The 17782-nt window shown below is 44.5% G+C and overlaps 2 protein-coding genes across 2 annotated transcripts in view; both read right to left on the reverse strand.

The window, feature by feature from the left end:
- Positions 1–13130: 13130 nt before the first annotated feature.
- LOC138349892 (uncharacterized) lies at positions 13131–15663 on the reverse strand. Its single transcript, XM_069299881.1, has 3 exons — positions 15549–15663; positions 14795–14891; positions 13131–13518 (listed from the first exon to the last, which is right to left on the reverse strand). Exons 1-3 carry the CDS (start codon positions 15640–15642, stop codon positions 13131–13133), a joined length of 579 nt encoding a protein of 192 aa, XP_069155982.1. The 5' UTR covers positions 15643–15663.
- A 789-nt stretch (positions 15664–16452) lies between these two features.
- LOC138349893 (uncharacterized) overlaps positions 16453–17782 on the reverse strand; it is an 18113-nt gene continuing 16783 nt past the window's right edge. Inside the window, exon 4 of the mRNA XM_069299882.1 lies at positions 16453–16589. Within this exon, the coding sequence (XP_069155983.1) occupies positions 16453–16589 (137 nt within the window). The remainder of the gene's footprint in view (positions 16590–17782) is intronic.

The raw sequence follows: 17782 nt of genomic DNA on the forward strand, positions 1-17782 counted from the left end.
AGTGACATCAGTGACAATCAGTGACCATCAGTGACATCAGTGACAATCAGTGACCATCAGTGACATCAGTGACCATCAGTGACCATCAGTGACAATCAGTGACAATCAGTGACCATCAGTGACATCAGTGACATCAGTGACCATCAGTGACATCAGTGACAATCAGTGACCATCAGTGACAATAAGTGACCATCAGTGACATCAGTGACAATCAGTGACCATCAGTGACATCAGTGACCATCAGTGACAATCAGTGACCATCAGTGACAATCAGTGACCATCAGTGACATCAGTGACCATCAGTGACATCAGTGACAATCAGTGACCATCAGTGACATCAGTGACCATCAGTGACATCAGTGACCATCAGTGACAATCAGTGACCATCAGTGACATCAGTGACCATCAGTGACATCAGTGACCATCAGTGACATCAGTGACATCAGTGACCATCAGTGACATCAGTGACCATCAGTGACCGTCAGTGACATCAGTGACATCAGTGACCATCAGTGACATCAGTGACCATCAGTGACATCAGTGACCATCAGTGACATCAGTGACCATCAGTGACATCAGTGACAATCAGTGACCATCAGTGACATCAGTGACCATCAGTGACAATCAGTGACCATCAGTGACATCAGTGACCATCAGTGACATCAGTGACATCAGTGACCATCAGTGACCATCAGTGACATCAGTGACCATCAGTGACATCAGTGACCATCAGTGACATCAGTGACAATCAGTGACATCAGTGACCATCAGTGACATCAGTGACATCAGTGACATCAGTGACATCAGTGACCATCAGTGACATCAGTGACCATCAGTGACATCAGTGACCATCAGTGACCATCAGTGACCATCAGTGACAATCAGTGACCATCAGTGACCATCAGTGACATCAGTGACCATCAGTGACCATCAGTGACATCAGTGACATCAGTGACCATCAGTGACATCAGTGACATCATAGCCTTGAGAAAAACAATTATCATCAGTAAGACTGAAAAACTACGAAGAAAACGGAACAAGAATGAAGAATTCTTCACCACTCGCTCTATCGAAGACTATCGCTCAGCCAAGCCAAGGACTTGGCTTGGCTGAGCGACTTGGCTGTCACCTGATGTGTCTTCTGGCTGACAGACGTCAGTCAGTCCAGCAGGTGAGTCCAGCCCTGGCACCTGGCACTCCTACACCTCTCCCCCCCAAGGCCACAGTACTTCAACAGTACCCCCACCCCGCTCTCCCACTGATGGGTAACTTCACTATACTTAAGTAAGTCATTAATTCTCAACGAAAAATAACGAGCAGTCTTGCCATGAGAGGTCAAAACCTTTAGTGAATACCTGAGTGCCGATTTCGTAAGTCATACCTGACTGGCGATGTCGTAAGTCATACCTGATTGGCGATATCGTAAGTCAGCCCTAATGGCGTTCGTCGAGGATTCCCCTGGGCCAACTACTGACCTTCCCTACGATGCAACCCACAACAGCCGCATTAATCCTATGAACACATTGACTGGTAGGTGAACCGATACATCAGGTGTCAGATATGCTGTTGTTCGGGCATCTCGCACTGTGCTGGAATCGAACCCTGGACCATAAAGTTGTGAGCCACCGGCGCTGACCACTCTGCTACATTTGGTGAACAGAATAATCAGGAGAGATGATTAAATTGATGCTGACTATAATCAACTGCAGTACTCCTCATCAATGGTTCATATGTTCCGTAGCAAAGAACGCATGAACAATGTTGTTCAGTTTCTTGAACACAAATGGTACAATATCAGAGAGAGAGGGAGAGAGAGAGAGAGAGAGAGAGAGAGAGAGAGAGAGAGAGAGAGAGAGAGAGAGAGAGAGAGAGAGAGAGAGAGAGACAAAGAGAGTGAGACATACAAGACACAAAGAGATAGATAGGGGCAGAAATAAAAAAGGAGAGAGATAAATAAATAAGGCAGAGAAGGAAAGATAAGCAGACAGAAGAAAAAGAGATAGACAGGGCACAGATAGATAAAAAATAGTACAAATAAGGGAGGGAGAGAGGAATGATATTGGGTGGGAGCGATCATATTAAACTGTATCTTTTGTTGAGTTCATACCATCCCTCTATCTTTCTCCTCTCGCTGTCTACTCCTTCCCCTGTCTACCCCTCCTGTCTACTCATCCTCCTCCCTCTGTCTACTCCTCCTCCTTCGTCCCTCTCACTCTAGATATGAACATATTCAATGAACTTATAACACTAATCAAGAGCTGTTCTTCCGTTCTCTTCTCAACAGAACAAGTCTGGTGTTGTGTTTAAGTTCCATCAACCTGTGATGACTAACCTAACCTTCACAACAGTTCCCTGACCAGCCAATACATATGTTATACTCTTAAACATATTCCAAGACACAAATATACTCAGTGTATATATACACTGTGAAGCGGAGCATACCTTTTCGTGTATATCCCGTATAATCTGGAGGGTTATTGAGGCCTATCAACCTCTGAAGGAGGGTTATTAAGGCCACCACAATAGTTATGACCATGTATAAGTATAAGTAAGCCAGTAAGTATACTTTACTCCTGAACACTGTCCAGGACTAAATTCAAGTCTGTGTTATACACTTAGCTGGGTAAACTTTTGGGTGTGTAGGCACCCCACTTAGACTTAGGTAAAGACTAATTGTTAGACTTGCCAGCGACACTGTCGTTGGCACCTATTGTGTACAGTGGCTGGGTAATGGTGTATTGTTTCACCAGCTTGTTGTGTTCCCTCTTGAACGCACACTCGCAATTCGCTCTCTCTCTCTTACTTCTGTCTCTCCCTCTGTCTCTCATTCTCTCTCTTTGTCTCCCTGTCTGTCTCTCCTTGTCTGTCTCTCCTTGTCTGTCTCTCCTTGTCTGTCTCTCCCTGTCTGTCTCTCCTTGTCTGTCTCTCCCTGTCTGTCTCTGTCACCAGCGACAGTAGATAACCAGTGTCTGTGAAATAATCTCATATTCTGTTTACGCTGAGTACTTCCCATGTACACCCATGTACACCCATGTACTCCCATGTACACCCATGTACTCCAATATACACCCATGTACTCGTTTTATGTCTGTTTGTCCGTCCTTGCCTCCCTGCCAGGTTGGCACGGAGTCAAGTTGTATCCAGACCTTCCTTCCCTGCTGGGGACGCCTCCCTCCCTCACCTTCACTCACCCTCGCAGCTTCCGCTCGCTCCTCGCCCTTGTGATAGAGTCACATTAGAGCGGTAATTGTCGAAACGTGTCCGAACACAAGTGGAACATGACGCGGTCGGCTGGTGTCCCGGTGCTGGCCGCGGCTTGGGTCTCCTAAGAGCAGGAGGGGTGAGAGAGGGCCAGACACCACTCCGGGGACCACCACCGACATTTTCCCGTGCCACTGGAGTCCCTTCTTCTTCTCAAAACCGCCGCCTCGATCGAGCTTAAATTCACTGCCCGCTGGGACCAAAATGGGGGGGAAGAAATCTTTACATCCAGCCCTCGGCGGCTTATCGACCTTATATCCGGGCGGTTTAGAGGTTAAAGGAATGCTTCGCTGGGATCTCTCAGGTGCTCCTCCAGCCCAACCGCCCTTGCTATACTAACGGTTTCTTGCCGTTTGAAATTTTGAAAAAAGGAGGACATTTACTTGTCATCGCTCTTTTCCCGCCATTTCCCCTCCCCACCACCTCTAAGAAGCCTCGAGGACGCAGCTCCTTGATAAAGAAGAGTGGCAAGGGTATGATAAATAGGGAGAGAGCAGTAATTAGGATGACCGGTGGAGCGCGCCAGGTTCAAAGACCAAGAATAACGAGACAACGTAATGGCTTCCGCAGGCCCTTCCCACTCTGGCGGCCGCCATCTTGGATTTCTGCATGGAGAGAGAGGAGGAGGAGGACGAGTAGCAACAGGAGAGAAACTTGGAGACCAAGAGGGATAGAAAGTAGAAGAGAGTAGAAAGAGTAGAAAGTAGGAGAAAGTAGAGGAGGAATGAGGAAGTGAAGAAGCAGCAGTAGCAGATATTGGCAACACAGTTGCCCCGCGAGCGATTTAGTTCTGGGTTCGAGTCCTGGTCGGGGATGATTGACTAGGCGCCAATCCTTAACTGTTCGTCCCTGTTCACCCAGCAGTAATTGGGTATAAGGTTGTTAACCGATTAGTGAGTCGTATTCCAAGGGGGGAACTAGTAGGTAAGGCTTATCATGAACTATGGGAAGGGAAAGCTCTCAGCCTGTTAACGAGTCAGAAGTAGTCTGTTCCTGTAACCACCTGTGTAAACCACCTGTGTAAACCACCTGTGTAAACCACCTGTGTAAACCTTCCAAAAGACCCTCGGGTCTACGAGAGGAAGACCCTGGTCCCACCCACGAACACCCTGGTCCACCCTGGTCCACACACGAAGACCCTGGTCCACCCTGGTCCACACACGAAGACCCTGGTCCACCCTGGTCCACCCTGGTCCACACACGAAGACCCTGGTCCACCCTGGTCCACCCTGGTCCACACACGAAGACCCTGGTCCACACACGAAGACCCTGGTCCACCCTGGTCCACCCTGGTCCACCCTGGTCCACACACGAAGACCCTGGTCCACCCTGGTCCACACACGAAGACCCTGGTCCACCCTGGTCCCACCCACGAACACCCTGGTCCACCCTGGTCCCACCCACGAACACCCTGGTCCACCTGGTCCACACACGAACACCCTGGTCCACCCTGGTCCACACACGAAGATCCAGGCCACCCTGGTCCACCCTGGTCCACCCTGGTCCACACACGAAGACCCTGGTCCACCCTGGTCCACCCTGGTCCACCCTGGTCCACACACGAAGACCCTGGTCCACCCTGGTCCACCGTCTGGTGCCCTGGAGGTATGGCTGCTCAGGTCAGCCACAAGGAGGGCGGGGAATGCTGTTATATATTCTTGTATTGTTTATTTGTTATTACTGTTATTGGTTGTGTTCACGCTGTTATTGTTCTTCAGCCCGACGGCAGCTGGTGAGTGGGAGTCAATAACTAGGGTCCGACGGCTGAGTGGACAGCGCTCGGGATTCCTAGTCCTAAGGTTCCGGATACGATCCCCGGCGGAGGCGGTAATAAACGCCAGAGTTTCTTTCACCTTGATGCACCTGTTCACCTAGCAGTAAATAGGTACCTGGGAGTTAGACTGTTGCTACGGGCTGCTTCCTGGGGGATGTGTAACAAAAAAAGGAGGCCTGGTCGAGGACCGGGCCGCGGGGATGCTAAGTCCCGAAATCATCTCAAGATAACTTCAAGAAGGTATTCACCTGCCAAGCTGAACTGTTGGGTATCCTTGTTATTGAAACGTTATTGAAAACAACGCAGCAGACTACTAATTACCCCCAGATCCCCTCCTTTTGCTACGGGCTCACCATAGCCCGTGCTACTTGGAACTTTTTGTTCCAAGTAGCGAATCTTAAACAACTTAGTAGCACTAAATACTTTACAATCAAATGAACAAATCCACAAGGGCCGTGACGAGGATTCGAACCTGCGTCCGGGAGCATCCCAGACACTGCCTTAATCGACTGAGCTATAACAGGGTTAAAAAGAGTTGAAACCGAAGTTCTACTGAACTTACTGGATCCCGTAGCCTCTCCGAGGCACAAACCAGGATTTTACACAACTCCCCCCTGGCACCCGAGCTGAATAAGGCTTTTTGTGTCCTATGTAATCCCTTTTGAGCATGATTATGGGGCCCACAAAGAGTGAATATATAATAAGACTTGCGAACAAGCCTGAACGGTCTCCAGGCATATATGCAACTGTATCTTGTATGATACAAGAATAAGACTCTTGTATCATACAAGATAGCATGGCGGGTCACCTTGATAGGCTTTAAGTCCAACACCAAACACACACAAAGGGATCTGTACAGCAAAAAGTGTACCTTGCTTCTCAGTGTACAATCTGAGCTCATTACAGTCCTCAACTATAATCAGAACTAAAGTACACTTGCCGGTTGGTCAATAAATCATTTGTGATTACTTTAACAATCCTCCAGACGTTGACAGACCTTAAGCCTTAAACCAAACTGTTCTCAACCATATTGTCAGCAAGAACCAGGTCGAGTAAGTCTCGTCATATTGATCTGAGTGAAGCTTCGTCTCAGGTCAATGACGGCCCGACAGATGCTTCACAATTGTTTTTGTTAATCGCGAGTTCAAAGAACTCGTTGTTCTTGAAGAATTCAAGAAATTCAAGAATTCTTGAAGAATTCTTCAACGTGTTCAAAGAACACGTTGGCTTTTCAATGTAGTTTACTCTGCAATTATGTGGTTATTACCGTCGTAGTCCTGTTTAATTCCCATACTCCTTAACCAAATAACTCCTTAACTCCTTAACTACTCCTTAACTCCTTAACTACTCCTTAACTCCAAATATGGGATGCCATATTTAGCATATGGCATCCCGTTTGTTGTTGTTGTCGTATCATTATAATCTGTTGTTTAAGATTAACGGCTCTTTTGTCAGTCTTTCTATTCAACCCTCTTGGGATATGGTCCCTCTGGCGCTGTATTCCTCAATCTACTCCGCTTCTGAATTTGGTCAAATTTATAATAATAATGGACTGGAAGTGTAGACAAGTTGGCGATCTCCCGCACATCCTCGTGAAGACTCGTCCTCTTGATGAGTCTGATGCACTGGAAACATTTCTCGGTGACAGGACCAGTGTCGTCGATGCCTGCTGGCCAACTAGACACGATTCAGTCATAAGGAAGACGAAAGAGGAACTAGCAGCCACGGCAAGTTGGGAACAAGACTGGAAAATCGTGACAAATCCTAACAAGATTCAATTGTGCTCGGTGGGCAGCTGGGCTAGTACAGATTGCTAGTAAGGGCTAGTAAGGTTGCTAGTACAGGTGGGCAGCTGGGCTAGTACACTCGGGGTCATCAACATTGGTGGCACGTTAATACAGGTACAGAACTCTACTACAATTCTAGGCTATGTAATATCGAGACTTTTGAATTCCACAATAAGAAAGTAGCCTTAGCCAAAGCACACCTAGCTCGGTTGTACCGATTCAGACAAGCTCCACAACATGTGAAGCTACATCTATACAGAATGCTTATTCGACCTATCCTGGAATACCCATATACACCCCACTTGCTCTTACTAAACAGTTAAATATGTTGAAACTTCAAAGGGTTCAAAATAGAGCACTCAAATTTGTAGCCGGAGCGACACTTACCGACAAAATTCGGACTGACAGTCTCCACACCCAGTTAAAGATAGAACCGTTGAATAGACGTCTCCACAAATTCTCAGTAAAGCAGTTATACAAAATGAAGAACACCTTACCAAATCGTGACGATCCCTTTGTTGCGGTACGCCCACTTCCTTAATGTTACACCTATTACCCCAAGCTCACGCCTATACTGATGACTCTACTCTAACCTTTACATATGGACAAGAAGAAGTAACAAGTGCTATCAAGTTACGGGCTCACCATAGCCCGTGCTACTTGGAACTTTGTTCCAGGTAGCGAATCTTTAACAACAACAACAAACAACTGCTACGAGGGTCATTAATCACAACTTTCAACAATATCTACCTGGGTGAGACGATAGCAGGTCATATTTGTGACTTAAGAAAACACAGACGATAACATGACTCAATGATATTGCAAATCGGACAGGCATACAAATGAGTTACAATGGTGCACAGTGATGAAGTCAATATATTGGGAATGTAGTTTGACTATTCAGTGGCCATGAATAGACACGTGTGTGTGCAGACGACGAGTCACAATAACGTGGCTAAACATGATAACCAAACGACTTTACGATGACACACACATGACTTGATAACGGTCCAGGACGGACCGAAAGGTCGTCGGTTCTCCATCTTCTGATGTGTGATTTGGTCATCAAAAAGTCACATGATCAAGCTAGCAAGCAAGGTAGCCAGAAAAAGTGTAGCCATACAGATCGTCTCATTCCTGCTTGACAGTCGGGGTTGTAAAAACTTTATGTGAGGCGCAAGTTCGCTCCCATCTTGAGTATGCGGCCTCCTCCTGGTCTGCTGGCCCTCTTCCTCTCCCTCTGCACAAGGTGCAGACCCGTGCGAGAATGTTGTTGTTGTTAAAGATTCGCTACCTGGAACATAACGTTACAAGTAGCACGGGCTATGGTGAGCCCGTAGACCGTGCGAGGAGGCTCACCTCTAGTCTAGACCCGTTGGACTGTTCAGAACATCTGAGCCATCAACACTGGCGCCATCTTGGTGGTCTTACTGTCATGTACATGGCCAACATTCTCAAAGTTCCGCACCTGGCCCAACTCCGTGGACAATCAGTAGTTGCCACCCGTAGCACTAGGCTCTCAACCTTCAACAGTCTCATGCTGGAAGTGCCATTCTCAAGAACATCACTCCATCAGCGATCTTTCACTCCGAGGCTGACTGGCATCAGGAACTTGTTGGACCAACAGGTTGATACACGGGAGATCAGGTCAACTGATCACATGAAGGCTCTGGCACACAGTTGGCTACACGCTCATCCTCTTCCTTGTATCATTGTTACTTAGATTTAAATATAGATCATTCCTAATTAAAAAAATTCTAGGGGCAGGCTTAAAATCAGATGAGGTAAGATAACAGCTCTTGCTTTCAGTTTCACTAGGTGCATCATATGTCAGCCCTAATGAATCCTAGTTTTAGTTTTAAAAAACAAGAGAGAGAGAGAGAGAGAGAGTGTTTCATGAAATACATTAGGCTAGGTTAAAATAATATGATAAACGCACGCTCCTATAATCTTGTTCATAACATTGTATACAACACCTTGAGAAAGGATGGAGGTTGAATCCGAAAATTTGGTTTTAATACACTTACACATATACTAAGTCCTTCCTTCACCTTAATATTGGTACTACTAATAATAACAATACAAACCGCATCTTACAGTTTGTTAATATTTTCTCAAAACTACCTCGAAGGTTTCTTGAAAGAGATAATAAGCGACCTAATGGGACCGGCCATTACCTAATAGATTCGGTAATGGAGCCGACCTTTGCCTAATGGGCACACACGAAACACCTCGTCCCGTTAATGCTGATAATCTCACACACTCACAGCTGCGCCGATAATCGATACGCCTCCCTTAACCGACCTATTTGCTCGGCCCCGACAAGCAATTGGCTGTCAGTTAATTGGGCAACCAGCAGTTAAGAGGCAGTTGGTTATTTTGGCATTATCATCCCCCCTCTCGGGGTCCCCCCCCCCCTTATGGTTTCCCCTAAGGAGAGGCGCGCCCGCGCGCCCGCAGATCAACACAACGATATCGTGTCCCGCTCGTGGCTCTGACCTCGGCTTCACTAGTAACCAGTTTAATTAACACATTTCCCCACCATTTCTATAAACATACAAGTAAACAGAAGACAGACACTCACGAGGGAACCAACCACAAACGGCTCGATATACCTCCTGAGGCGCCGTAGGTTAAGCATTGTCAGCTCTGGCTAGTAAAGAGGTGGGTGACCGCTCGGGGAGCAGCCTTACGGGGAATTTTGATGAAGCAGGTTTTTCTGTCCCATAAGGCAGGTATTCCATAGGCTATGTAAGGTTAACCGGCTCAGTAAGTTTGTCAATGTTATTAACTTTCAGAATAAAATCAGAAAGTATTCATTAATGAGTACATTTATAGTCAAGTTTAGCCAAAATTACAATACATTTTGTTTTTTGAGATATATACAAGAGTTGTTACATTCTTGTACAGCCACTAGTACGCGTAGCGTTTCGGGCAAGTCCCTGGAATACGATCCCCGCCGCGAAGAATCGTTGTTACAACCAAGTACACATTTTACTGTTGAGTTAAACAGAGGCTACAGTTAAGGATTTGCACCCAGTAAATCCTCCCCGGCCACGATACGAACCCATGACAAAGCGCTCGCGGAACGCCAGGCGAGTGTCTTACCACTGCACCACGAGGACGGGGACATTGTTTACGTGGGAGTGATGACAGTTATGAGGAGACCCCCCCCCCCCAGGACAGAGACGATTGCGGGGGGGGGGGACCAGGCGGTAAGACACAGGTAAGGACACATAGTGACAAGTGTCCATTACTGATAAACCTTCTAGTCACCCATCATGCTCCTGGGAGGGGGGGGGGTAGAAATAGCTTAAACTACTCTATCCCTTTGAGATGTATTTCTTTCTTGTCTCAATAAACATACTTGAACTCCTGGGTTAGGTTAGTGCGCCATCTTAGACCACGTGGTCACTCTAAGACACAATTACTTGTTAACATATCATTATTAAAGTGTCATAAGTAGTCTCAATGATAAAGTAATAATGTGACCATGTTGGAGTGTGGTACACAGGTCCTTGGCAGAGGCAAGAGTCCCCAGCGTCTAAGATATGACTGGAGGAGTGTAACAAGTGGCAATGTAAATAAATAGCTTAGTACCGGCACTTGGAACATACAAGTTATAACTTACTCTGAGTGGCGTGTTGGTGCCTCCTGGCTCCTCACGCCTCCACTACGCCTTCACACTTGCTTAAACGCACCGTCAATAAGGTGGTTTACGGCGGCCGGTCGTTATTACAAGGTCTTTTTTGTCTTAGTTGCGGAGGGTTATTTTTACGTGTTAATTCCCGGACAACGTAGGTGGCAACACTCATCACCGGCGTTCGACATTATCAATTCACTTCTCGGCCGACTTCATTTGTTGAAAATTAGCAATTAAATACCCAAATAAAGACAGTTGCATATTTTTTTCTACATTTTACCAAATACTAATACCAGATATTATGTATAACAAGCACTTCGGCTTGAAATAGTTATTTAATAGGGCGTTAAAACAAGTATTAAGTACGGGAAGGGTAGTAGAAGCCAAAATTTAAGGGTACGGACGCGGTCGGCGATGTAATCCCGCGTAAATCCATTGTAGACACGAGCCGCCCATAATGCCACCAGCTCAGTAATTTAGTGGCGCGTAAATTTAGCGACATCTTTTTGGATCGCCGATTTATGGGGCATTGAACGCTGGTTCAGGTTATATCTTATGATTGAGTCTCCTCTTGCGTCTGATTATGAGAAGAAAACTGGGAAGAAATATGGGCAAAAGAAAGAGGATAGATCAAAAGCTAAATTAAAAAAGGCGGGAAGCAGGTCGGGTGTAAATCAAGGCATCTCCCCTACAAGCCAACGAGGATTGATAGTGGAAACAGTGATCACTAGCGGCCTCTTCTCTCCCCTATCCACCACAACTCTCCGCCATATTCTCACCTACAACTGAATTTCAAACACAAACACGTGCAAATATTAACGTAACATCTCCCAGCTCCCCCCCAAAAAACAATTAAGATAAATTGAAGGCAGTATTGCGTCATACATGCCCATGATGACGTCATCAATTTCGCGGCTAACAGCTGTTCCATGCCTGACCAACCTTCCCTCTTCCTTAATTGACGAACGAATTATTGGAATAATCTGTCAAACATCTTAATTGAAAAAGATAGCGATGACCACAGGGCGTAGGGGGAGAATATTACCAGTAATGGCGAGAGTGTAGGAAGCGCAGGGGGCTGGCTTTTTTGTTTAGCATTCACCGTTTTTGTTTTTTAATAAATGCAAAACAGTTGATGAATGAGTTCATTTATAATTTCATACACGGTCATACAATTCATACAAGCTCCTGTATACGCAAGAATATGTTTAAACATGTTGATGTCCATTCCCCTAAAACAATTTCCATTTTATTCAATCCGTAGCCTACACAAGTATATATTTATATACATATTTTCATTTACACAATCTCCTATTTACACCACTCTTTCCTTACACAGTATTGTTTTACGCTGCATTTACACTGTCCATCTCCCACGTTAGCGTTGTATAAAATTCGCAATATATATAATAGTCCCCCATTGTATAACACTGAATACCATTGTATACATTTGTAACGACCATTTTATAATACAGCCCGACGGTGTATATGTCCCTTTATACAACAGGTCAACAGTATATTAGTCAATAATACAACAGCTCATGAGTGTATCAAGCAATAATACAACAGCTCAAGAGTGTATCAACCAATAATACAACAGCTCAAGAGTGTATCAACCCATAATACAACAGCTCAAGAGTGTATCAACCCATAATACAACAGCTCATGAGTGTATCAAGCAATAATACAACAGCTCAAGAGTGTATCAAGCAATAATACAACAGCTCAAGAGTGTATCAAGCAATAATACAACAGTTCAAGAGTGTATCAACCCATAATACAACAGCACAGGAGTGTATCAACCCATAATACAACAGCTCATGAGTGTATCAAGCAATAATACAACAGCTCAAGAGTGTATCAAGCAATAATACAACAGTTCAAGAGTGTATCAACCCATAATACAACAGCACAGGAGTGTATCAACCCATACTACAGCAGCTCAAGAGTGTATCAACCTAAAATACAATAGCGCGTGTATCAATCAACCTGTTATAAATATATAAGAGCTCAAGCTTGTATCAACCCATTATACAAGAGTGTATCGGGGCCACATAATACAACAGCCCTACTGTATAAACCTCCATTATAGAGGACTCACCTGAAGGCTTGTGGTCTAGGGGGGTGTCCCCAGTGTATCGGGGCCCCATAATACAACAGCCCTACTGTATAAACCTCCATTATAGAGGACTCACCTGAAGGCTTGTGGTCTAGGGGGGTGTCCCCAGTGTATCGGGGCCCCCATAATACAACAGCCCTACTGTATAAACCTCCATTATAGAGGACTCACCTGAAGGCTTGTGGTCGAGAGGGGTGTCCCCAGTGTATCGGGGCCCCCATAATACAACAGCCCTACTGTATAAACCTCCATTATAGAGGACTCACCTGAAGGCTTGTGGTCGAGGGGGATGTCCCCAGTGTATCGGGGCCCCCATAATACAACAGCCCTACTGTATAAACCTCCATTATAGAGGACTCACCTGAAGGCTTGTGGTCGAGGGGGGTGTCCCCAGTGTATCGGGGCCCCATAATACAACAGCCCTACTGTATAAACCTCCATTATAGAGGACTCACCTGAAGGCTTGTGGTCGAGGGGGGTGTCCCCAGTGTATCGGGGCCCCCATAATACAACAGCCCTACTGTATAAACCTCCATTATAGAGGACTCACCTGAAGGCTTGTGGTCGAGGGGGGTGTCCCCAGTGTATCGGGGCCCCATAATACAACAGCCCTACTGTATAAACCTCCATTATAGAGGACTCACCTGAAGGCTTGTGGTCGAGGGGGGTGTCCCTGCCGTCCGGGGTGGTGGCGGCGGCGGGCAGGGCCAGGCCGCCACCACCGCCTCCCCCGCCCCCGCTCGCCGACACCGCCGAAGTAACGCCAGACGAAATAACGGCCGGGTGCTCGTTGGCGCCCAGGTCTGGGTGGTGTCTGAGGTGGGGGAGGAGAGAGGTGGGGTAGCCCCCCATCTTGGCGTCGTCCCCACGGACCCCCATGGAGGTGACGGCCTTGAGGGGGTCCACGCCCCCGCAGCTCGTCAGCCCCGGGAACCTGTCGGAGGGGGACAAACACGTCACACTTCGGCTTCCAACCTGACGCGGGACTACAGCTGCGATTTTCAAGAAGCCAGATTCACGAAGCAGTTACGCAAGTATTTAGAAAACTGTACATCTTTCTTCAATCTTGGACGGCTTTGGTTACATTTATTAAACAGTTTACAAGCATGACAACTTGCCCATCAACTGTTGTTATTGTTATAATCAGCCTCCTGGTGCTTCGGAGCTCATTAACTGTTTAATGATTGTAAACTAAGCCGCCAAAGATTGAGAAAATATGTACAGGTTCGTAAGTCCTTGCGCAACTGCTTCGTGAATCTAGCCTTCTGGTGAGGTTAGAATGCGCTCAAATTATATTCATACATTGTTGGATTTATACGCCCGTACACCTGTTCAGTCGAGCCATAGTTGTAGCCATGTGTATAATTTACAACCGATAAAGATTCCAGTTGTGATATGTATTACAATGAGTTACTAAGAGTTTTCCACACATGTAGTAAATCTTTATCGATTTATTATTTGTATTAACATATGTTAGATACATCTTCATTTATGGCGGTAACCTAGACTATGTGAGGAGGATACATAGTGTGTGTCAAGAGCTGCCCTAGACTATATGAGGGAATACAGAGTGTGTGTGTAGGGATTCAAATCTTATTTAAGGGATTCAAAGCCTCATATAAGGGATTCAAATTATCATATAAAATTTCAACCCTTTCAAGATATTGGAATTAATTAATATATAAATTCATGTAACTGGCGACAGAAGTACAGTACAGATTTTATATTATTAAGAACAAGTGCTAAACGTAGAATCGGTGGACTATCAATATTAAATCATTTTTAAATGACAAATATGTGACAATTTCAAAACTTTGTAATATTCGTTGTTCTTTTGTAATGTTTTTTTTGTAATCTTGTAAGTAGACATTTGTTTTCCTATAAGCTTCTGTAATTTATTTGTATATCAAGTTCAAGTATGTTTATTGAGACAAGAAAAAATACATCTCAAAGGGATAGAGTAGCTTAGGCTATTTCTACCCCCCCCCCCAAAAAAATATTTGTATATATAACTTAGCTCTTGTATTTTAATAAGTGGTTGTGCTATAATTTAAAAGCCTCACCTCTCTCTCTCTCTCAAGAAAAATATACAGTATATAATTTTTATTTTCTCTCATTTAACAAATAATATAAATATTATTTATAAAATAGAACAAGTAGGGTAATCAGCACCAGAGGTGAAGATGGCAACACCGCAACACGTCACTGACCTGTAGGTGCAGGCTGACCAATCAGGAGCCACCATCTCCTCGCTCTTGATGTTCAGTGGTGACGTCATCATGGCTGAGCTGCCCCCTAGTGCCAGACCTGTCAAGTGGGCACTCTTGTTAGGTCTCAGTGTTAAGGTTGTTAGTAATCAGAGATGTGTGTGTGTGTGTGTGTGCGTGTGTGTGTGTGCGTGTGTGTGTGTGTGTATGTGTGTGTATGTGTGTGTGTGTGTGTGTGTGTGTGTGTGTGTGTGTGTGTGTGTGTGTGTGTGTGTGTGTGTGTGTGTGTGTGTGTGTGTGTGTGTGTGTGGTGTGTGTGTGTGAACACACCATAAACAAAAAATACAATTATTGAATACAAGGAGATTCAAAATCTGAATGTATAGCTTTATTTATAACTATTATGTATTCTCAAATTGTTTGCATGATTGAGATAAATTGTTTCTACTAAATAAGTTTTTTCACAAAATTGATTTCCATAAACAATTTTTATAATTTACTGATATGGATTATTTTAGGATTTTATGTTTGCATAAAAATTTGCTACTTAAACATTGGCAGTAGGTATAATTAAGCTCCAACTTATAATTAAATTAATAATATGAAAAGTTACATCTCTGCTCTTATGCCAGGTAAGTCCACTACGGGCTCACCATAGTCCGTGCTACTTCGAACATTTTGTTACTAGCAGCTGAATCTTAAACAATACTTTAACTATATATATATAAACATTTAGATTCCTCAAATGTGACATTACCTTGTGATTTATTATGGAGGTTGTTAGCGAGGAGTCCCCGCTTGAGCTCGAGCGGGTTCTGGTAAGTGCAAGCTGTCGCCGGCCCTTCATACATCTTGCCTCACACTTGCTATTGTCTTCCGGATACAATTTTCCCCACGCTTACCCCTTTTTTTCCCCACGCTTGCTGCTATTTATCCATTGTTGCTGCTTCTAATACAACTGCTTTTTTTTTAACAGCCCCTAAATTATTTCCCGACACTAGGAATTATTTCCCTACAATTGATAAAAAAAATTTCCCACGCTCCTATTTTTCCATTGTGACTTTTTGGGGATTTTGTTTTCACAAAATCCTATTTGAATGTATTTACGTTTAGTGACGTGTTCCATGAATTACCATTTTATCCTATTGTTCATAACTATTATTGACTATTACGCCAAGTCCCAACTATTTCAACCAGGCTTCAAACAAATTTTCCACCACTGCCAATATTTTTATGTACCCATGACAGCTGTTTCAACAGTTTATGATGACTGGGAATGAGTTACAGGCAACTTTTCCTACATTCATAACCTTTCTCCCACAGTCGTACTCATTTTTTTTAGCTTGTATCACTAAATTCTTGGACTAAATAAGGCTATCCCACACTTTACCTCAGCTAGTATACGTCGACTTCAGTTTTTCCCACGGTCACCTGATATCTCCCACGGTCACCTGATATCTCCCACGGTCACCTGATATCTCCCACGGTCACCTGATATCTCCCACGGTTACCTGATATCTCCCACGGTCACCTGATATCTCCCACGGTCACCTGATATCTCCCACGGTCACCTGATATCTCCCACGGTCACCTGATATCTCCCACGGTCACCTGATTATCTCAAGCCCAAGTAGATTTTTCTGACCTTTACCTGAATTTCCTCACACTAAATTAAAGGTTCCCACGCCCACCTGAAGCTTCCACGCCCACCTGAAGCTTCCACGCCCACCTGAAGCTTCCACGCCCACCTGAAGCTTCCCTACGCTCACACTACGTCCGCCTTGAAGACAATGCAGCACTGGAAAAGAAAAGAGAGTAAAAGTTTAGATAATAATAATAACAACATATGGGTCATATATAGTGCTCCTGCATCTTAGTTTAATTGGAAGAGTTATTTCTTCAAATGTCATATATGTTCAAGGTGAAGAAAATAGAATAATTAACTGTAGAATGTATAACATTTAATATAAAAGTGTAATGTTATTATATTTTCTCAACGGTTCGTAACGTTGTGTACATTTATTATTAGTGTAATACATTGTACAGTTAATTATTTATTTTCTTCACCTCGATTAAAGAAGACATTTGGAGAAAGCCTCTTCCAGTTAAACCAAGATGCAGGAGCACTAGTCAGAGGGATGGAAGCCCTAAACCAGAAAATAATCAATACAGAATATACAGTCATATTCAATGAGACACACACACACACACACATTATGTGTATGTGTGTAAATCACGAAAATTAACACAATTCAAATTATTTCTTTATTATGCACCCCATACCCATCCCGTGGGCGGTGGTGTAAAGGATTACAGAGGCACATAATCGGTTCAGGAACTGAACCCTCTAGTTCGTTTAGCTAAGCAAATAACACTCTTTTGACGCTAGTTACAAAATTATTAATGTTACATATACATGTACACATACTCATGCATATATGTACATATACATACGTATACATATACATACATATTTAATCACCCACACAAGTACACACATCAATAATCTTTTGTATCACAAGTGATCAACAAGAGGCTCACAACAGTCACTATACAAGGCACTTTACATATATGGTGAGTCACACAGTTACTAGTCTTGCTGCACACCCACCCAACTGGGCGGCAGCTTTACAGTCATGTGCTCCACACCCACCCAACTGGGCGGCAGCTTTACAGTCATGTGCTCCACACCCACCCAACTGGGCGGCAGCTTTACAGTCATGTGCTCCACACCCACCCAACTGGGCGGCAGCTTTACAGTCATGTGCTCCACACCCACCCAACTGGGCGGCAGCTTTACAGTCATGTGCATGCATTACCTACAGTAAGCAAATTTTGGATACTTCGCTAAGATTTCGGGCAGCACATCATTATGAATGAAATACTTACACATTTCTTGGACACTATTGATGGTGTTATCTCTAAATTCCGCGATGTTTTCACATTCCATAATATAGTGACGCAAAGTATGAAAATAGTTCTGCTGACAGA

The sequence above is a fragment of the Procambarus clarkii genome, chromosome 43 (genome assembly GCF_040958095.1).
Source record: "Procambarus clarkii isolate CNS0578487 chromosome 43, FALCON_Pclarkii_2.0, whole genome shotgun sequence".
NCBI lineage: Eukaryota > Metazoa > Arthropoda > Malacostraca > Decapoda > Cambaridae > Procambarus > Procambarus clarkii.